The sequence below is a fragment of the Neovison vison genome, chromosome 12, assembly GCF_020171115.1.
Source record: "Neovison vison isolate M4711 chromosome 12, ASM_NN_V1, whole genome shotgun sequence".
NCBI classification, from domain to species: domain Eukaryota; kingdom Metazoa; phylum Chordata; class Mammalia; order Carnivora; family Mustelidae; genus Neogale; species Neogale vison.
The window spans coordinates 20,426,364-20,448,500 of record NC_058102.1 but is presented as its reverse complement, the minus strand read 5'-3'; the positions used below and the strand labels follow the sequence as shown (position 1 = coordinate 20,448,500).

At 38.5% G+C, this 22,137-nt stretch overlaps 1 protein-coding gene across 3 annotated transcripts in view; it reads left to right on the top strand.

Moving 5' to 3' along the window:
- ANO4 (anoctamin 4) overlaps nt 1–22,137 on the top strand; it is a 380,838-nt gene that overhangs the window by 188,573 nt on the left and 170,128 nt on the right. For all 3 annotated transcript variants that reach the window (XM_044227349.1, XM_044227348.1, XM_044227346.1), the window contains one exon: nt 21,312–21,412. In XM_044227349.1, coding sequence (XP_044083284.1) covers nt 21,312–21,412 — 101 coding nt within the window. The remainder of the gene's footprint in view (nt 1–21,311; nt 21,413–22,137) is intronic.

Here is a 22,137-nt window from a genome sequence, read left to right as displayed (position 1 = left end):
TCAGGAAGGTTCAAGGAAGTGACTTGGGTCTTGAAGGATGAATAGATGAATAGGTATTTACTGAGCAGGGAAGTAGAGGACATGGCATTGCAGAAAGGGAGCAGTTAGAGCAAAGGCATAACTTCTGATTGAGGCCTCAGGGCTTCTTTGTGCATCTCTGCTTCCCCATGTAATGTTCATGGAAATCTCATGAGGACTGCAAGGGTTTTCCCCACAGAGCCTAGCATAGTGCCTGGATCATCATTTCTTCTTGACTTTCACATTATTTATGCTCCTTCAGCAGTTTCCCCTGAATAAAATTCATGTCAGATATAATTGTTTTCCTAAGCCTTAATAACTGGACTGATACAAGCCAGATATGCCTTTTTTAGTTATTTTTTTAAAATATTTTATTTATTTATTTGAGAGAGAAAAAGTAGAGTGAGAGAGAGCATGAGCAAGGGTGAGGGGTGGAGAGTGGGGCGGGGGGTTGGGAGGAGCAGACTCCACAAACAGGGAGGCCAATGTGGTGCTTAATCCTAGTATCCTGGGATCATGACCTGAGCCGAAGGCAGACACTTAACTAACTCAGCCGCAGAGGTACCCCTAGTTATTTTTTTAAGGGTCTAACTTAGTATTATTTAGCTTCTTTGCAACCAAATCCATCACATTGTGCTTCTGTTTAAATAGAGTAATCTTATTGCTGGATTTCTTGCTGGCCCAGAGTTTTAGTAAACCAATGGTGCCAGCTATTATCTGCAGATTTAATTTAAATGAAGACTGTGATGGTCTTCTAAGAAAATGATGTTTGTTACTCACTAGAGTTCTTTTTTTTTTTTTAACTTCTGTTCTCCTCTGTTTTGACTTTTTCTACATGCATTGAAATAAAGAGCTTTATGGAAGGCTAGGAGTAGAACAGGCAGAAGAATGAAACTGTACTACCAGCTACTTCCCTTGACCTTAGCAGTCCAGCAGGCAGGAAAGAAAATTACACACGGTGAGACCTCATGTCCATTAGTGTTTCAGAATTGCATTATGTCTCCTCTTGGGACCTCTCCTCCTCCACAGTCTGTAGGTTCCTTGGTTTATCCAGGATATTATTTTGGACTGCACAGCAGTACATCACTTCGGCATTCATTTGAAGCTGCCTTGATTCAGCTTTTCAGACTAATAAGTGCCTTTGGGTTCTTCTGAAATCTAGTTCTTCATTCAACACCTCATGGATAACACAGTATACATTATGTTTGAGGCATCTCCTCTTACTTCTGATGGCTGGAAGGGCTCTCCCACCCCGCAGTTCTCTGTACAAACTCCAGTAGAATGAAAACAAAACACAACACAACAAAACTACTAGTTTTGATTCATTATGTCATACAGTACTCTGTTTAGTTGGCAATACAAAGAAAAGTAATCAACATTTCAGTACTGAATTTTAGTTTGTGATTTTCCTTTTTTCCCCCCTGTTTATACTCAGTGAAGTTGTACCTCTACCTCCCTTTAAAATCAAGTCTCTTAGGGCTTCTGGGTGGCTAAGTTGGTTGGACATCCAACTCTTGATTTTGGCTTAGGTGATGATCTCAGGGTCCTGATATCCAGCCCATGCCCCATGCTCAGCGGGGCATCTGCTTGAGATTCTCTTTCTTCATCTCCTTCTGCTCCTCCCACCTCTAAAATAAATAAATAAATCTTTTTAAAAAAGATAAAATGAAGTCTCTTTAGGGAAAGAGAGGTCTAAGTAAACTCTTAAATATTTGGAACTGAAGCTTACTGTGAATGAATGTAAATGTTCTAAATTGTCACTGGGAGGTACATCAAATATGATAATGAGCCTGTTGAGTAATTGTCCCAGTCATGTTTTTAGCATCATTTCATCACCATCATCATGAACATCAGTGAACAAAACAAAGAAGCCCTATCCTCATGGTGCTCACCTTCTAATGCAGGAGACCGTGAACAATAAACACAATAAATAAGAAAATAGCATAGTATATTAGAAAGTAATAAATGATACGGCAAAGGGAAGAGTAGAACAGGATAGGAGAGTCCTGAGGATGAAGGAATTCTGATTTTAAATAGGGTATTGAGTAGGAGGCTTACTGAAGGTGACATCTGACCAGAGACTAAATAGATGAGGGAGTTGGCTACTTTTCACCCCTTGAGTGTCTCACCTTTGTATCTCCCCCTACCACCACCACCACTCACACAGGCTTCCCTGATAACCTTGCTTATGCTCTGATAAGAGAACAGAAGCAGTTGAGCAGGATCTTCTGCATCTGTCCCTATCTCTGCCTTCCCTCTGTTGCTATGCATGAGTGTCTGCCGCTTCCCAGGAGCACTTTTATTACGTGCTATGTCCCTTCCCATTTCACCTTCTCAAGGACCTTGCTCGTGTAACCATCTCCTCTCTCTTCAACATCATCAGTTTTTTTTTTAAGATTTTATTTATTCATTTGACAGAGATCACAAGTAGGCAGCGAGGCAGGCAGAGAGAGGGGGAAGCAGGCTCCCCACTTAGCAGAGAGCCCAACGTGGGGCTCGATCCCAGGACCCTGGGATCATGACCCGAGCCGAAGGCAGAGGCTTCAACCCACTGAGCCACCCAGGCACCCCAACATCATCAGTTTTTGCTCTCTTCTCAGTCATTACAAACATGCTCCCGTTAACTCACATCTTAAAGAGAGAAATCCCTTAACCCCCTATGTTCTTCTCCAATGAATGCCTCATTTTTCTTCTCCACCTCACAGAAAATCTTCCTGAAAGATTTGTCTGGTATCACTCTCCCCACTTTCTCACCTACCATTTTCCTTTAAGACTACTCAGACTGAGCTTTCTCCTTCATTCAATAGAAACTGCTTTCATAAGTGTCAGTCATGACCAAATCCAGCCGTCATGTCATCTGTTATCTTACTGACATTGTCTCAGCATTGTTGCTTATAGTTTGTTTGTGCCTTAAAAAAAATGTTCCTGGCTCTGGAGTATGTCATGCTCTCCTTGCTTTCTCCCTTCTTGATTGGTTCTTTCTCAATTCCCCTCTCTTGCCTACCTCTTCTCTTTGATCTCCAAATGGTAGAGCATCCTCAGTCTTGCTCTTGAGTTCCCTTTGCTTCCAGATCTCCTTGTGATCTCGTGAAGTTCCACGCAGATCTTTATATAACTTCTACATGTCACTCCAGGCTTTGTCATCTTAGAGGCATAAGGCAACAGCATTTAGTTCTTGATCTCCAGATAATAGGTGAGGGTGAAAAAGACTGCTTTTATAGTTAGCAGGGAAGCTTCACACAACAGTGTTCAAGGCTCTACACACAGCTCAATGGCCAGAGCTCATGATATGGTTCTAGCCTACCACAGTGGGCCAGGAAGCTCAGAAGACCATTTTCCCTGAAGGAGAAGAGAACCTAATGTTAGGGACACATTAATGGAATCCACACAACATTATTTCAAATGTATTATTTAATATATTAACATTTATATCATCTAATATTTAATCTATTTAATATTTATATATTATATAATACCTAATAACATATATATCTCTATAGGCCAGAAGATATATATATATATATATAGATAGATAGATAGATAGATATAGATAGATATATAGATATATAGATAGATAGATAGATAGATACCTTAGTTCTATAAAGTGAGGCAAAGATATATAGATAGATAGATAGATAGATATATATATATAGATAGATAGATAGATAGATCTAGAAGATAGATATCCAGAAGATATATATATATATATATATATATATATAGATAGATAGATAGATATAGATAGATATATAGATATATAGATAGATAGATAGATAGATAGATAGATAGATAGATACCTTAGTTCTATAAAGTAAGGCAAAGATGTTACATCAGTTCCTCACTGGCATAATGTTGATATGAGTTAGGTAAAACGTATCAGGTACATTTCTTTGTTGTCAAAACTCATATGAACCTCATTATTGACAAATTTTTCATGACCTTTAGGTAAAAATCACTTTGAAAGCTATACAGCCTTGTGCCCTATTATTCAATCCTCCAATTTTGATTAGCATTTCTACCAAAAGATAAATAGAACAGGCCTAGGAAGGATGTCATAACCTTTCCAAGCTCATTAGAAGGTATTTCCAAAGTTAAATTGCTTCTTCACTGGCAGTAGCCACCGTGTGCATCTGTCCTTTCTGGGTCATGGTTATTTTATGACTGTTAATCACTGTAATTTAGTAAGGGCATAATGATACATGGCTTATTGACTAAGTCATAACTGTAAATAGTTATCAGTGGGTTGATCGTTGATGTTAATATAAAGCATAATAGTGATGATATAGATGTTTTCATGTTCAACTTATCTAATATGCTACCTTGAAGGAAGAAGGAGATGTTATGATGATCTGTAACAAGTGAAAGGACTTTTCAGGGTATGTAGAACAGAAATGACATTGCTTATTTCCGAGGAGAGATTTAGTGCTACACAGGGAGAGCATCCACAAAGGGAGCGTTTTCACTCCTGTCCTCCCATAGGACATTAAACCCACTTCTGTTCATATCCATCAAATTATTTATAGTTAGTATAATAATGGCTCTGCTAAAATGTGAGTTCCCTGAGTTGCAGGAATGTGTCTCAGGTTTCTCTAAATCCCTAGGGTCCAATATAGTGCTTGGGATGTAGTTAAGATTAGCTTTTATAATATTTGTTTGAATGACTTTATGATTCATTATGTTGTGAGGAAGAAAGGACATTTGCTTTACACACTTGGTTTACTGTGATCCTAAGTAGGTGATGGAGGAAGGCTATTCCATACCAGTGTGTATTAATTAGCACTACTCATCAGATATAATCCCTCTTCCTGATGGTCTTATAGACAAATGGATCCAAATGACTATTTATGTCCAGTGGGATGGGCACAGAAGTGGCATGTGTCCTTATGAGATCCTTATGTCCTTATGAGATTTTATGAGATCCTTATGACCTTATGAGATCTTCCTTCCCTCTGGCACAGTGACCCATCATCATGAATCACTGAATTATTAAAGTGAGCTGACCTGTAATGAATAGGTAGCAAAAACAAATTAGCCTTTATCATTGCACCAGCCAATAAAAATTATGTAATTTAAAATTTTCTAACAGTCACATGTGAAAAGTAAGGAAAAAAAACAAATTAATTATAATCATTTTATTTAATACAATAGATTTAAATTATTTAAACATGTAAGCCATATAGAAATTAGGCATTTTACATTCTTTATTTCAGATATTCAAAGTCTTTAAAGTTTAGTGTATATTTTCTACAGGCAGCACATCTCAGTTTGGACTAGATATATTTTAAGTGCTCAGTAGGCACACGTGGCCAATAGCTACCATGTTGACAATATAGCTCTACCATTTTAAGTCACTGATATTTGGGGTTATTTGTTGTTGCAGCATCACTTAGCTGATCTTGACTGATAGACCAGACATTGATTTTCTTCAGATATGCTGATGAAGTATGTTTCCTAAGCTTGATATAGAGATCACCAGGATTGATGCAGAGTAACCAAGAGTAGGTTGCATTGGTGTTCACTTAATGGCAACAGAGGGAACTTTTGATGAACTGTGTAAAGATCAGACTTTAGCTCCTTAGTGCTGTATCTCCTGATTATGACCTAGAGGAGTGTTTACTTGAGCTCCTCATGTGTTTAAGCCGGAAAAAGATGAATTTTTTTTGATAGGGTTTTTTTTTCCAATTTATTTATTTTCAGAAAAACATTATTCATTATTTTTCACCACACCCAGTGCTCCATGCAAGCCGTGCCCTCTATAATACCCACCACCTGGTACCCCAACCTCCCACCCCCCCCGCCACTTCAAACCCCTCAGATTGTTTTCCAGAGTCCATAGTCTCTCATGGTTCACCTCCCCTTCCAATTTACCCAAATTCCCTTCTCCTCTCTAACGCCCCTTGTCCTCCATGCTATTTGTTATGCTCCACAAATAAGTGAAACCATATGATAATTGACTTTCTCTGCTTGACTTATTTCACTCAGCATAATCTCTTCCGGTCCCGTCCATGTTGCTATAAAAGTTGGGTATTCATCCTTTCTGATGGAGGCATAATACTCCATAGTGTATATGGACCACATCTTCCTTATGCATTCATCCGTTGAAGGGCATCTTGGTTCTTTCCACAGTTTGGCGACCGTGGCCATTGCTGCTATAAACATTGGGGTACAGATGGCCCTTCTTTTCACGACATCTGTATCTTTGGGGTAAATACCCAGGAGTGCAATTGCAGGGTCATAGGGAAGTTCTATTTTTAATTTCTTGAGGAATCTCCACACTGTTCTCCAAAGAGGCTGCACCAACCTGCATTCCCACCAACAGTGTAAGAAGGTTCCCCTTTCTCCACATCCTCTCCAATACATGCTGTTTCCTGTTTTGTTAATTTTGGCCATTCTAACTGGTGTAAGGTGATATCTCAATGTGGTTTTAATTTGAATCTCCCTGAGGGCTAATGATGATGAACATTTTTTCATGTGTCTGGTAGCCATTTGTATGTCTTGATTGGAGAAGTGTCTGTTCATATTTTCTGCCCATTTTTTGACGTGTTTGATAGGGTTTTAACAAGGTAATCAACAACGTGAAAAAGCCACTTGTAGTTTAGATCCCAAGACGTTCATAAATTAATTTAGGGAACATTCACTTTCAATGACTCTGTGCTAAGTAACATACTGTGCTAAGTAACATACAGCTGTAGAGAAGATGAACAGTCTCCTAGAGACAACAGGGTAATATGTAATTACAGAATTAACTTATTGAAATGTGGCCTGTATTGGTTTTATATTGCTGCATAAGAGATTACCTCAAATTTTAAAAACTTTAAATAACCTATGTTTATGCTTTCATAGTTTCTGCAGGTGTCAGGAGTCCAGGTATAATTCAACAGGGTCTTTTGATCAGGATCCCATAAGACTGACATCAGGTGTCAACCAGGCTGCATTCCTTTCTGGACCTTAAGATTCTCTTATGGTTTTTAGCAGAATTTAATTTCTAGAGGTTGTAGGACCAGCACCCCCATTTTCTGAGGGACTTCTCTCAACCACACATGATTCCTTCCCATCATAGACCCTCTTAAACACAGTATCTCACTTCCTCGAAACCAGCAGAAAAATCTCTCTGATCTTGAGGATAATCTGTGCTAGTGATTAACTTAAAGTCAGTAGATCAGTATCCTTATCCCTGAAGTGATAGCCCCTCATATTTACAAGTTCCACACACCCTCAAGGAAAGGAGTTTATGCCAGATGAGTACATTGGGAGGGTGGGAATCTTGGAAACAATATTAAAATTCTACCCACCAAACAACTTGATACCTGAAAGAGTTGGAATCTATCAGGCAGAGAAAGTAGCATATGAGAAAACCCTGAGACTATCAGAAGCTTGGTGATGAAGAAAGAAGAAGAAAGGCCCATGGGAATGTAGAGAAAGAAAGAGTGGCACTAAATAACCACTTTAGTGATCTTCTGGAGAGCCATGGGAAACCATGGATCACAATGCATTTTTAAAAGCGTTTCTGATGCCAGTGAAAATACACAAGGAAGAATGGAAGTGGGAAGGGGGAAAAAAAAAGAATGGAATCGGAATGAGCCCCCCTAAGAGGCTGTTGCAGTCTTTGAGGAGATAGATGATGGTGGCTCAAAGGAGGATGGTGGCAGTGGAGATGGAGAGAAGTGGGCAGATTCAAAGGCATTTAAAGAGGGAGAATCAATAAGACATAGTGAGTAATTTTATGTGGGGTAAGGAAGGAGTCAAAGACAACTCCTGGACTTGAACAATTTGATGAGTGGTTTTACCATTTCCTGAATCTAGGGATACTCAGGAGTAGAGCAGTTTTGCCAGAGAAGTGGATCCATTTTAGATACTTTGAGTCTTATGTGCCAATGAGACAGCCAAGGGCAGGTATCATGGTGATCATTGGCTAGGCTGATCCGGAACTCTGAAGAGTGGTCTGGGCCAGAGATAAGAATGTGGAAGGTTTTATATGGTAGGTGACATTGAAAGCCATTGGGAAGGGATGAGATCATCCAGGGAAACAAGGAGATGAGACTAGAGCATGAAATGGACAACCCCATTTAAAGGTCTGCTGAGGAGGAGTGAGCAGTCCTTTCACACATATATTTCCTGTTGCTGATTCTAACATCATTCTTGGGGAATGAACATTGAGGCCATTTAGGAATAGATACAGTACCTCAGAGGTTTCTCTCCATCAGGGCATAGTGACAGTGTGTATGTGCATGAGTTGTAGAGAGAGAATTACATCAGAATCAGCTGAAGAGCCTTTTTGAAGTACACTCACAAATTCTCCTGTGTCTGTAAGGGAATCAAGTATTAAAAAAAATGCAAAAAAGGAAAAAAATATCTCCTTAGAGATGTATGCCCTTATTTTTCAGAGAAAATGGGAGCTCAGAAAAGTGCAAGTAGCTAGATGGCATGACACACAGCTGGCTAGATGGCAGACCAGCTGAGAGGAGCAGAAATTGCTTGGTGATTACCTCCAGCCCTCCACCTCTCCAGAAATGTACAATTCTCCAGCAGTTTCAGAGCATAGATTACTGATCCATCAAGAACTTATAGCATCAGCTAGGGGTTAGCAGAATGTCCACCAAGCATTCAGGAACTCTAGGAGCAAGAAGAAATCCTTATTCAGCAATTTACAGCACAACCTTATCAGTTTTAGAACAACCCTGCAAGGTGTGTATTGTTCTCCCCATTTTACAAATGAGGAGATGGACGCTCATGAGCTAAGTAATATGCCCAGAAATACACATCGTGAGGGGAAGAACTGGGTTTCATATTTGTTTTTACTATTGACCCTACATTCATTTTAAGATGTATAGAGGGAACTGTATGCACTATTCGCTGGATTCCAATGTGTCTCTAAGCATTTTTTCCAAAAAATAAAATGATGTTGGAATTGAATCCATGAGAAAATACATTCACATGAGCCCCAGCTCTCCTTAATCCAGCTGCCTGGATGAGAACCTAGGCTCCACTCCTTACTTACTCTGTGAGCTTAGCAAAGGTACTCTACCTCTTTGTGCTTTGGTTTCTTGTGTGCAACAAATCAGGATAACAGTAATGCTTGCCTCATAGGGTTTGGTGAAGGTTATATTATTTAATGTGTGCAAAACCCTAAAAATATTTCCTGGCATGTGGTAGCACTATGTAACTGTTCCCACCTCTACCACTGTTGTTTTTTTTTAATTGAACTCTAGTTGACATACAATGTTATATTAGTTTCAGGTGTGCAACATAGTGATTTGACAACTCTATACATTATTCTGCGTTCACCATAAGTGTAGTTACTATCTGTCACCAAAGAATGTTATTATAATATTATTGACTGTATTCTCTTTGCTGTACTTTTCATCTTCATGACTTATTTTACAACTGAATGTTTTTACCTGATTATCCCCTTCATCCTCCCCCCAGCAACCACCAATTTGTTCTCCGTATTTATGATTCTGTTTCTGTTTTGTTTTTTAGATTCCATATATAAGTGAAATCATGTGGCATTTGTCTTTCTGTGTCTGACTTATTTCATCTAGCATAATATCTTCTAGGGTATAATATAGGGTCTCACACATACACACACAGCCCACATCTTCTTTACCCATTCATCTATCATTGGACACTTAGGTTTCTTCCATAACTTGGATATTGTAAATAATGCTGCAATAAACACAGGGCTGTGTGTATCTTTTTGAATTAGTGTTTTCATTTTCTCTGGGTAAATACCCAGTCATGGAATTATTGGATTGTATGGTATTTCTATTTTTAATTGTTTGAGGAACCACCATACTGTTTTCCACAGTGGTTGGACAAATTTATATACTTGAGTCCTCTCTTTTTGTCTTGATGAATCTGGCTAAAGGTTTATCAATTTTATCTTTTCAAAGAACTAGTTCTTGTTTTCATTGATCTTTTCTGTTGTTTTCTTCTCCATTTTATTTATTTCTACTCCGATCTTTAAAAGATTTTATTTATTATTTGAGAGAGAGAGTACAAGCAGGGCAGGGGTACTAGGAGAGAGAGAGAGAATCTCCAGCAGACTCCTTGTTGAGTGCAGACCCTGACGCAGGGCTGTATCCCACAGCACTGAGATCATGACCTGAGCAAAAACCAAGAGCCAGATGCTCAACCACCCAAACACCCAGGCACTCCCCTATTCTTATCTTGATTATTACTTTCCTTCTATGAACTTTGGGCTTTATTCCTTTTTCTAGTTTTTTTTATATGTAACGTTAGATTGTTTGAGATTTTTCTAGTTTTTTGAAATAAGCCTGCATCACAATAAATTCCCTTTCAAAACTGCTTTTGCTGTGTCCCAAACATTTGGGACAATTACATTTCCATTTTCTTTCGTCTGCATGTATTTTTTTTTTATTTCCTCTTTGATTTCTTCACTGTTTGTTTAGTAATGTGTTGTTTAGCCTCCATATGTTTGTGTTTTTTCTGTTTTGTTTTTTGTTTTTTGTTTTTTCTTGTGATTGATTTCTAGTCCTGGCATTGGCATTTTGCTCAGAAAATATCCTTGGTATGATTTCCATCTTCCTAATTTATTGAGACTTGTTTTGTGGTCTAACATGATTTATCCTGGAGAATATTCAATATGCATTTGAAAAAAATATGTATCCTGCTGTTTTTGGACAGAATGTTCAGTATACATCCCTTACGTCCATCTGTTCTAATGTGTCATTCAAAGCCACTGTTTTCTTATTGATTTTTCTGTCTGGATGATCTACTCACTGATGTAACTGGGGTGTTAAAATCTCCTACTATTATTGTACTACTCTCAATTTTTACCTTTATGTCTGTTAATATTTGCTTTATATATTTAGGTGTTCCTATGTTGGGTACATAGAGATTTACAGTTGTTACATCCTCTTGTTGGACTGATCCCTTTATCATTATGTAATGCCTTTCTTTGTGTCTTCTTATAGTCTTTTTAAAAGTCTTTTTATGTAAGGATTGCTACCCTGCCTTTTTTTTTTCCATTTCTATTTACACGGAATATCTTTTTTATCCCTTCACTTTCAATCTGTATGTGTCTTTAGGTCTGAACAACTGTGGTCTTTTTCTTCAAGAGGCCTGAGGTCCTTGCTGAAATTAATATCATTTTTATTTGACCCAGCATTTTACGGGTTTGCTTTGTTTTCCTACCAGTAAAGTTATGAGAAAGTGACATCCAGCTATTTGCCTAAGGGGATACAGAACAGGTGCAAGTGACTACCCTGATTTGACTCTTTGTGCTCAATAAAATGAAACGTGAGGCATATTTATGCCTCAGGCCTTTTGGCTTTGATTCTTCTTGCTGCCTGGAATGTTCTCTCCCTGGATAATGAAACTGCATTCTTATGCACTTTCTTCAGGCTTCTGCTCAAATGTCACCTTATCAAAAAGCCTATTCATACCACTGTATCTAAAATAATATCTTCTTCCTACCATTACTTTCTATTTCCTTACCCTTCTTTTTTCTTCTTCAAAGCATACTATCAGATATATTATATACCTGTTTACTGAGGGTCTCTCTTTCCTCCTGATACCTCATAGGCTCTCAGTAAAATTTTGTAGAATACAAGAATGTGTAAGTAAGCGAGTGTTAAATTATAGTTCCCAGGATGAGATTTATGGTCATCTGCAAAGAGCACCATGATTTTCAGGTGCACTTCCCCTGCACATGTTTGGAACAAACTGAATGATTCCAGACCTTCCTTCTGCAGGTAAGGAAACTGAGGGCAGAGGGGAAGAGGCCTGTTTCCAAATCTAAGGTCCAGTCAGAGACAAGGCCAAGACTGTTTTCAATGTGCTTTCACAGCTTATGCCAATCAATGCCTCAAAACAGCCCTGGAAGTTGGCAGCTCAGGGCTCATGTTATCTCTGCGTGGTCAGGGGGGAACTGAGAGAGGAGCAAAGTGATTTATCCTGGTGTGCAATGGAGAAAGCTGTGGCAGGACCTGCACATGTCTTCTTTCCACTGCACAGCACCACCAAGCTGGTTGTTGGCCAATGGTTACCTTTCAAGAGAAGCCAAAGATACTTCTGGATACTTTTAGAAAGTATGCCTTGGTCTTCTTTAGTCTTTTGTGTCCTAAGTTCCAGCTCTGTTAAGCCCATTTCCTTCAAGTTAAAACAAACAAACAAAAAAGGATTTGGTGTCATCTTTTGAGTTCAGTTAATCTAAGATGTTAAAGGGGCATTTTTAACTTTGGCAACCACTTGTAGAACCCCCAGGACTTCTCAGGTACTGTGGACAGTCCTAGACCTATGGAGACTCTTTCCAGTCAGACCTCCATTTCATTTTTCCCATTCCACCTGTTCCCTCTTCCTTTTTGGTACAGACATAACCCCAATCTTACTTTTTATTTTAGATGAAACCAGAATCTAATGAGCTTGCAAGTAAGAGAGGCAGGCTCCCTTGAGCCAACCATTCACTCTATGATATCCATGGAGAGGAACAATCTTCAGTTCTCACATGCAGGTGCCTTTCCTAGTCCCTCCAAGCAAATACCTCTTTATTCCTAATGTTCCATCACTATATATTCATGGCCAAAATTTGCAAGCCAGGTTAGAAGAAAGTGACCGTTTTTTGTTCCTCAGTCAAAGCTTTAACTATGAAAATATTTTCAAATGTCTTTGATGATGCATCACATACCCTCTTCCCCATTTAAAGAGTGCTTTCGTGCACCAGGGAGTAACTAAATACTTGCATGCATTAAAACTTGTAGCCCTCAGAAAAAATCTGAAGTAAATTCTGTTATTCACACTTCACAGATGAGAGAATGGAGGCTTACAGAATGAAATATTTTGCCCAGCCTCACCAGCTGCTAAGGTAGCATTTCTAGCTGTTGAACCTTGGATTCCAAAGCTTAGGGATTCCAAAACCAGGACTTTTAACCATTACACCATGTGGTTCCTCTACTCTATTTTTTTTTTCAATATATAGAGAAAGGTTACATGTCATGCCTTGTTTATTTCTTATTTTATAATTCTCCTCTAATTACACATGCAGTTATTATATCTTCATGGCTAGGATACTAGTTTCTCATGGATAGGAACTCTCTCCTTTTTTGCGTAGGCCAAGGCACATCAGAGTTAGTTGCCTCATTAGAACACAAATGACCCTTTCTTAATGCAAACCTAGTGATTAACAGACATGTAATAAATGTTTGGTAAATAAGTGATTAACCAAATCCTTTTAAATTACTTTTCTTTCTCCTGCTACTTTTTAAGAATTACCACCATCCTGTTTTAATATAAACAAATTAGTGAACATGGACCTGAAATGAAAATAAATGGATAAAAATTTCTCAGAATGAGATTTCTATGGCAAATGTGATTTCTGGTATGTTTCCTTTATGTAAACACACACACACACACATACACACACACACACACACGCACACTATCCATGTGTATAAGATCATGATCTCATTCAGACCTGTATCACAGATGTAAAATGAAACTCAAATTGCAATGAGCTTTTTCTTTGAAATCAGCATATGTGTGTGTGATGAGGGCATGGAGGTAGAGTGGAGGTCAGTCTGCATGTCCATCTCAGAAATCCTAGGAGGTCGTCAGGAGTTTTTGCCTGAGAATTCCTGGGAGAAGTGTGGAGAGCATGCAGTCGGAGACCGGGAACTCCAGGTGCAGTGCACAAACTCAAGTCACTACTGACTCCTTGACAAAGTTCTCTGAGAGGACTGACAGCTGTCCCCAGTGGGAAAAGGGAGCCGTTCATGGGCTTCGTTCTTTGCTGTGGGCAGGGAGAGGCACTTGGGAGAGACCTGACTTGGTACTGGTGTGCCCTCCTTGAAATTAGCTCTAACTCCTCATGAAAGCTCCTGGCTTCCTTTCAGGAAACCAGCTGAACGCTGTTGGACACAGTTCCACCCGAGCTCTGCAACCTCTTCAGGGCCAGGGCCAACAGCAGTGTCAGCAAGCACAAAGAGGAAGCTGCAGCAGCAAAGAAGAGACAAATGGCACTACTGAATAAGACCAACTTCAGGCAGCAGCCTGGGGTAGCTGAGGGAAGGGCTCCTGAGTGTCATCCTTCTAGAAACCTCCATTCTTCCCAGCTTCTATTTTGTCCCTCTTCTTGTTGTTTCCCATCTACCTTTCAGGCAACACTTTCTTAGTCTTCTTTGATGGTTGCTTCCTCCTTTCTCAGACCTTCTAAATGTTGATGTGCCCTAGTGCCTAATCTTTGTTACTTCCTTAGGTAACCTCATCAAATTCTGTGCTTTTAAATATCAATGGTGTGTCTGTAATTCTCAAGTTAATAAGTCCCATCTCCCCACTCCCACCCTGAGCCAGATTTATATACTCATTTGTCCACTTCACACCTGTATGTAAATATCTCCCAGGGATCTCAAGCATAGAATATCCCAAAGTAAACAGAAACTTTTCCGTGATTCTTTTCTAATTCATTGTGTTGTACTACCATCCATCTACTTCTCATCTGTGAAATTCTCTCATCCGTGAAATGTGAATAACAAAATTTACTTCAGATTTCTGAAGAAATAGCATGCATACTAATCTGGACACTGGATTTTTTTTTCTCTCCTCATTTGACCAATCCTAAATCCTTTGAAATCTACCTCCACATTAATCTCTGCGCTGTCCCATTTTTTCCTCACTACATCTACCTTCGGGTTTCAGCTACCATCTTGTCTCACCTGACCTACTGGAATAACTTTCCTATTAACCTTCCAACTCTTGTGTTCCCTCTGGGACATTTTTCCACAGCACATTCAGAATACACTTTATAAAAGAAGAAATTTTCTTCTCTTTCTGCATTTAACCCATCGGTGACTTCTTAGTAACCTTACAAAATAAAATCTGAACTCCTTACCCTATTGAACATAGCCAGGCATAATCTGTCCATAGCCATTTTCTTTAACTCCATCTCAGGTAACTCTCCCAAACTCACACTACAAAGTCCAGTCACCTGAGTCTTTCAATTTATGGTACAATCTCCGTGTCTTCCTACTTGCTGTTCCGTCTGTCTGAAATGCTCTTCATTTGGTTTCTCCATGGTTAGCACTTTCTCATCTTTTGGATCTCAGGTTAGATGCCATACCTTCAGAAGTCAACCAGGCAATCTAAAGTCAGGGGCCTCCAGTTCTTCTCTCCCACAGCATTATATATTTTCCTTTTTGCCACTTCTCATAATTTTAAATCATATATTCATTTGTTGTTTAATGTTTGTTTACTGCTCTAAATTCTGTCTACTTGGAGATTGAGCAGAGTATCTGATATGTAGTAGTCAATGAATGTCTGTTGAATCTTATTGAATGAATGGATGTTCTTAAAGGTACATGTAAGAGACTCTGGGGACCATGGAGCCACCTGAGACAGGAATTGGGGGCTTGAGTCTGTGGGTTTCTTCAGACTTAGACTTGTCTTTCTAGACTGGAAAATTCTCTTCAGGTATTGGTTCCTTATTTATCGGTTGTAACTTGGATGATTAGGAGTGCTGTGTTCTTCCCAACATCATCAATATGACTTGGCCCTTCTGGAGATCATGATAACTAACATGTGTTACCTATGCATCTTATCCATATTATGCCATTTAATATGATTCCATAGTTAGATTTTGTTATTATTTCCTATATTACAGTTGAACACACTAAGGCACAGAGAGGTTAAACAGCTTGCCCAAGATCACAGAGCTAGTAAGAGAGACACATAAGAACATGAATATGTATAATCTGACCTCAGAGTCTGCATTTTTTTTAGCTTTTTTCCTCTTTGAATTTATTTAAATTCAGTATAGTTAACATATAGTGTAATTTTAGTTCCATAGGTAGAATTTAATGATTCATAGGTTACATATAACACTCAGTGCTCATTCCATTCTGTACATTCCTTAATTCCTATCACTCAGTTACCCCATGCCCCACAACAACCCTCAGTTGTTTCATAGAGCTAAGAGTCTCTTATGATTTATATCCCTCTCTGATTTTGTCTTATTTTATTTTTCCTTCCCTTTCCCTAGGTTCATCTGTTTTGTTTCTTAAATTCCACATATGAGAGAAATCACATGATAATTGTCTTTCTCTGACTGACTTATTTCACTTAGCATAATACCCTATAGTTCCATCCTTGTTGTTGCAAATGGCAAGATTTCATTCCTTTTGGTTGCTGAGTAATATTCCATTATATATAAACACCACATTTTCTTTATCCATTCATCTGCAGATAAATATCTGGGTTATTTCCATAGTTAAGCTATTGCGGATATTGCTGTGATAAACATTGGGGTACAGGCACCTTCTTACACTACTGGTGAGAATGCAAACTAGTGAAGCCACTCTAGAAAGCAGTATGGAGGTTCCTCAAAAAATTAAAAATAGACTTACCTTATGACACAGAAATTGGACTACTAGGTATTTACTCCAAAGATTTAAATGCAGGGGCTGCATTCTTAAATTAACCTCTGATGTTCAACTACCCATGTAGCCCTGTACTGGCTCTCAAAGTGACCTCTTCAAATCCCGTAGATTTAAATACCATCTATGTCCTGGCCATGCTTGCTTTATATCTCTGGCCCAGACTGCTCCCCTGCACTCCAGACCAATTTATCTTAACTACCCACAGGCATCTTTTCATAGGTAACTGAAAGTTAACATTTCCAAAACTGAGTTTGTACTCTATCTCTATCCCCCACTTCCAAACCTGTCACTCCAGTAGCATCTCCTTCTCAGCAATGGTATCAGGGGTCATGAGATGTAAATATGTGTACATCCATACATGTGTCTTAGAGAGATGGCCTGAATTAGAAAATGGCATGATATTTCTTCTTTTCCTTGCTATTGATTGATCTAAACTTCCCTTACTAAATCATGGCATACCCAGGACATACCCAGGACCAGGACATATATTATCCTGCATTCCTAGCATCAAGTGCCTAGAAGGTGTTGAAAGGATCTTGTTGAATAAAGGAAAGAAAGAAGGAATGTTTTCTGTGAATGTTATCTATTTCTACTGCAGGTAGTTTCTATTCTACTTCTTAATTTCTCAGGATGTTTTCTTCTTCCCATGTTTCTAACCTAAGATGGGATATTAATGAAACTGTTTCCAAAAATCATTTTCATTTCTCTTCGCTTTGTCACTTGCACCCTTGGATTTATGTGGAAAGGAATGCTTAATAATGAGGAAAAACCTATTTAGAAATGTAGTGTAATCATTCAGTGGTAGAGAAAAGAGTGATATATGAGCCATATAATTAGCAGTAATCTATTTCATATTTATTTTTCTGGGCTGAAGTTCAGTTCCTCCTTGAAAAATTGAATGCAAGTAATAAGTTACACACACACAGCCTATGAATAGACATCCATCGTCATCCAAGGGAATTCAGCTAACATTTTCTCAAGATTATAAAAATAACTTTTAATTGTCTCAAATAAAATTTCTGTTCTTAATAGCTTAATATTGCTTCATTTTTGTTGCTTTGTTTTCTAAGATATAGAACTCAGTTTATTTTTTATAAACTAATAAAAGAACAGTTCAGAAATTAGGTATCTTCAATGTATGTACAAAGCCATGGATTTAATTATTTATTTATTTAAACCTCAGAATTTATTAGGTAGAATTGACAAGGGATCCAAGGGATGTGAGTGTTTACTGTATCTGGGATAAATGTTCAGTTTGGCTGTGAGTGAATTACTTGGCCATTCTCTCTCTCCGCCTCTAAGTAATTGAAAGAAAAAGCCTCTCTTTACAAGGTTTATGTAGGAATAAAATGAGGTAACAATGTCAAAGTGTTTCCAAAATTACAAAGGTCTGGAAGATAATAGTAAAGTGATGGCTTTATAATTATTGTTATAATTGAAATAAGCAAAATGAAGTTGTTTTTATCATGCTGAATAAATCAAAATAGCTATACTTTTATGCAGAAAATGGAAGAGATCCCACATTAGAATTTTAGTTGATTTTGTGTGCGTTCAGATAATGAAGTTGGCTTTTCCATGCACAGAACTGTAGCATTTAAAATGTGCCCTAAGTAGAATATTTTAATGATTTCTCTTTAATATTTTAATATATTCATGGAGATATACAAAATGATTTGTCTTCTACTATATTTACTTTCTGTAAACCTAGCAATTACAATAATTTCATGGAGAGAGTATATCCTAAGATGATATTCTGCTATAAGTAGTTGATACCAATTTGATTTTCATAATATCTTGACGAATTCTTATAAATTAAGTTCAGTTTGAGTCTGTGAATCATTCACGTTCCCATATTCCTTGTTGTGCAGTTTCCCTCTTTAGTATCATAGGAAGATGAGAGAAGAAAGAACAAGTGAACGTAGAATCTTGTGGGAAATCTGAGTTTAAAATCCCATTACACAATTAACATTTTTAGGTGGGAGAGCCGCAAAACCTTCCCAGACTCTAAAGTATGTCTTTAATATAAACAATAAGATCCTTTTTTTTTTTAAAGAAAATAAAGTCTTTCTTTTGTTTTATAACTTAGATAACTATACTATATATTGGAAAACAAGTGTCAATATTTTCTTTTTTTTTAAAGATTTTATTTATTTATTTGACAGAGAGAAATCACAAGTAGGCAGAGAGGCAGGCAGAGAGAGAGAGAGAAGCAGGCTCCCTGCCGAGCAGAGAGCCTGATGCGGGGCTCGATCCCAGGACCCTGAGATCATGACCTGAGCCGAAGGCAGCGGCTTAACCCACTGAGCCACCCAGGCACCCCCAATATTTTCTGATGTACAAAAATACTCAACTTATAAGCAGAGACCATCTCAGATCTGCATCTGCAGACATGAAAGGGACAGGATGGAGATTTTCATGGGTGTGTGCTATTTCTCCATGTTCTGTATGGACACGGACACCTGTGAGCTCATGCCCACTCACCCTGGCTACAAAGCTCTAAGCACCCAGTACAGAAAGGATTGGATATAATGAGTTACTAAATAGAAAACCAGTTCATGCAAAGAGACCCAGCACTGGTCCATTACATCTTCAGTGTGTACTAGCTTGTCTGTGCTCTGGCTGGGCTCCTCATTTGCAGTTACCAGATATGTTGGTTCTAAGAGTCACTTCATCTGCAGTTACTCCTTGCTTCACACGACAAACAGCTTTCATCGGGGCCAGGACTAACTGTTCACATTTCACTAACCATATTCTGAATTAGAAAAGTATTGGTTGTGTGCTCCCTCTGGACCAGGCATTGTGCTAGACCCAGAGGATTTTACTGTGAATAACAGAAACTTTCCTTGTTTTTAGGAGACTTACAGTCAGAAGTCTGCTTGTCCCAAGCTAGAATATACAACTTCATTTCAGCCTGAATTGCCAGAATGTTTGGTTTTTTTGTTTTTGTTTTTTTTTTTTAAAGATTTTATTTATTTGTTTGACAGAGAGAGATCACAAGCAGGCAGAGAGGCAGGCAGAGAGAGAGAGGAGGAAGCAGGCTCCCTGCTGAGCAGAGAGCCCGATGCGGGGCTCGATCCCAGGACCCTGAGATCATGACCTGAGCCGAAGGCAGAGGATTAACCCACTGAGCCACCCAGGCGCCCCAGAATGTTTGGTTTTTTAGACCAATATCAAAGGGTGCTCTTCACCATGGTGGATTTGGGCCCAGGCCCTCCTCCTTTTGGGAAATTCAGTCCTGTCAGAGTCCCTGGGAAGTTTATAGTTGATACCAATTTGATTTTCATAATATCTTGAAGAATTCTTATAAATTAAGTACAATATTTATAAGCCCAGCAAGATGACTTTGAATGAGAATTTGAGCAATGAATTGTAATTGCACATCATCTGGAATTTAAAAACAATTCCCTATAGTGCAAATTTACCCCATAAATTTGGGCTTCTATTTTTGCCAGCGTGTTAAACTATTGGACTGTTTATGAATACAGTTACAAGGAGAGGTTAATTACAAAAGCCTAACACATCTGTTGACATTCTTATACTATAAAAATTTAAATTGCATGCAGTCCAGAATGAGCCTGTGTGAAAAAGATATGGATAAATAATAGTCCATTTTGCTGGTTTAAGCTGGTTTGGCTCACTATTTTCTCATTTTTCTTCTACCTCCTTCCACAACCCAGCCCTCCCCCTGGGAAATAACTTCCAAAGAAAATCTAATTGGAGAAGTCCTTTTGGTCTTGTTGGGTGGTTTTTAAAATGCAAAGTCCTTGGTGGTTTGGTGGCTCAGTCAGTTAGGTGTCTGCCTTCAGTTGAGGTCATGATTCCAGAGCCCTGGGATTGAGTCCCACATCAGGCTCCCTGCTCAGCAAGGAGGGCCGTCTCCCTTTGGCCCTCCCTCGGCTTGCGCTGTTTCTTGCTCATTCTCTGTCTCTCAAATAAATAAAATCTCTTAAAAAAATAAAATGCAAAGTCATAGTTTACTTCCCTCTCTATGTGTTGTATTGATTAAAAAGCCCAAGAGGAGGCAAAAGTTTTGGGCCAAAGAACACAGTCCTTTGAAAAAGCCTTCCCTGACACTGACCCAGAGTCAAGACCCACATCAAGTCCCTCCTTCTGCACCACCACCAATTTTTGGCTTTTGCCTGGTTGGTTGAAAGCATCTTTTCTCTCTGATTTTGCTGTGCCTCTCCTCCCTTACATTATTTTCTCCATGCAGCAGCCACAGTGATCTTTGAAAGCCTAACTCAAAATGACTTCCCAGTGTTCCTAAAATAGGGTTCAATTGTTCTGTTGGGGCGGGTAAAGCACTGCACAGACTGACTCCTCTCACCTTTTTAGCCTCTTATGCTAATTTTCATGATATATACACTCCAGCCACCCTGCTCTCCTTACTGCCCCTAGAACATCAGACACACCAAGCAATTTCCCAGCTTAGGGTCTTTGTACCTAGATCACTCATCCCATGCCTTCCCCCAGTCCTGGCTCCTTTTTGTCTCAAATTTGTATGTCCTCTTTGCAGAGGAGCCTGAACCCCTTGCCCAAAGTAGTGTGTGACCCCATCCCTATAACTTCTCCCATTAACTTCATTATCTTCAGAACATTCATCACTACCTGAATTCATCCCTTTCTTTTAAACTTCTTTTGCCTATTTCTTTTTTTGTTTGTAAGTTTGCAGAATGTAAATGCCATTCATATCTCTTTTGTTCACAGCTGGGTCTCCAGTGCCTGACACACAGTGGTATATTTTTTGAATGACTAGATGCACATGTAAGGACCCAATTTTTTGCTGAAGAATGCCCCAAATCTTAAACTCCATATAGGTTCATGTGTTCTAAGTTCCAATTCAATTTAAGCCATAGGAAACTTGGATATACTTTTCAATTTAGTTTCTTTTTTCTGTTTCAGTCCTCTCTAATAAATAGTGACATTATCTTTGTGAAGTTGCATGCCCCATGGGAAGTGCTTGGAAGATATGCAGAACAAATGAATGTAAGAATGCCTTTCAGGTAGGTGTAAATATGTATTTCCCTACTCTCTGCTGCTTCCCTGTAAAACTAATATGCTCCTCTCTTGAAACAAATAAAACTGAAAAGCATACTGGAGTAGTATTAGAGAGGATTCTTAAAATATCTAGGAAATGCGTTAAGTCTTCATGACTTCTAATGACTTCATGACTTTTTGTGAAAATTCCTGGCTAATTCAGTCCTTAATAGGTAGATATGTCAAGTGCCTGTGAGAAAGAAGCATTTTCCAAGTAGGATTTTCATTTCCCAAATGCCATTTTCAGAAGCCCTGTGTGTTGTTGCTTTGAATGGCCACACTCCAGACGTTAATGGTGCAGGTCTTTACTGACATTCAAATCTGCTTCCAATAAAGCAAGTTCAAGAAATTTCATAAAAATGTGATACACTTTTAAAATTTTTTTAAATTTTTAAATTTTTTAAATTTTTAAATTTTTAAAAAGTCAGGTCATAAATACTGTATAAGCATAAGCATTGGTATTTTTCCCAAGGGTAATTAGAAAATACTTTATGTTGATTGCTTAGTTATTTAAAGTATTAATTTACCTTCATCTCATAGTGAATATTCATATTTTCCACAAAGATTAAGGGAAAGTGATCTGCATTTGCTAAAGTATTAAACTTGAAATTATAAATGCCAAGATATGTGGGAAGTAAATAATAGAATCTTCTAAAGGAGATGGAGGGATTTATTACCAAGGACAGTTCTA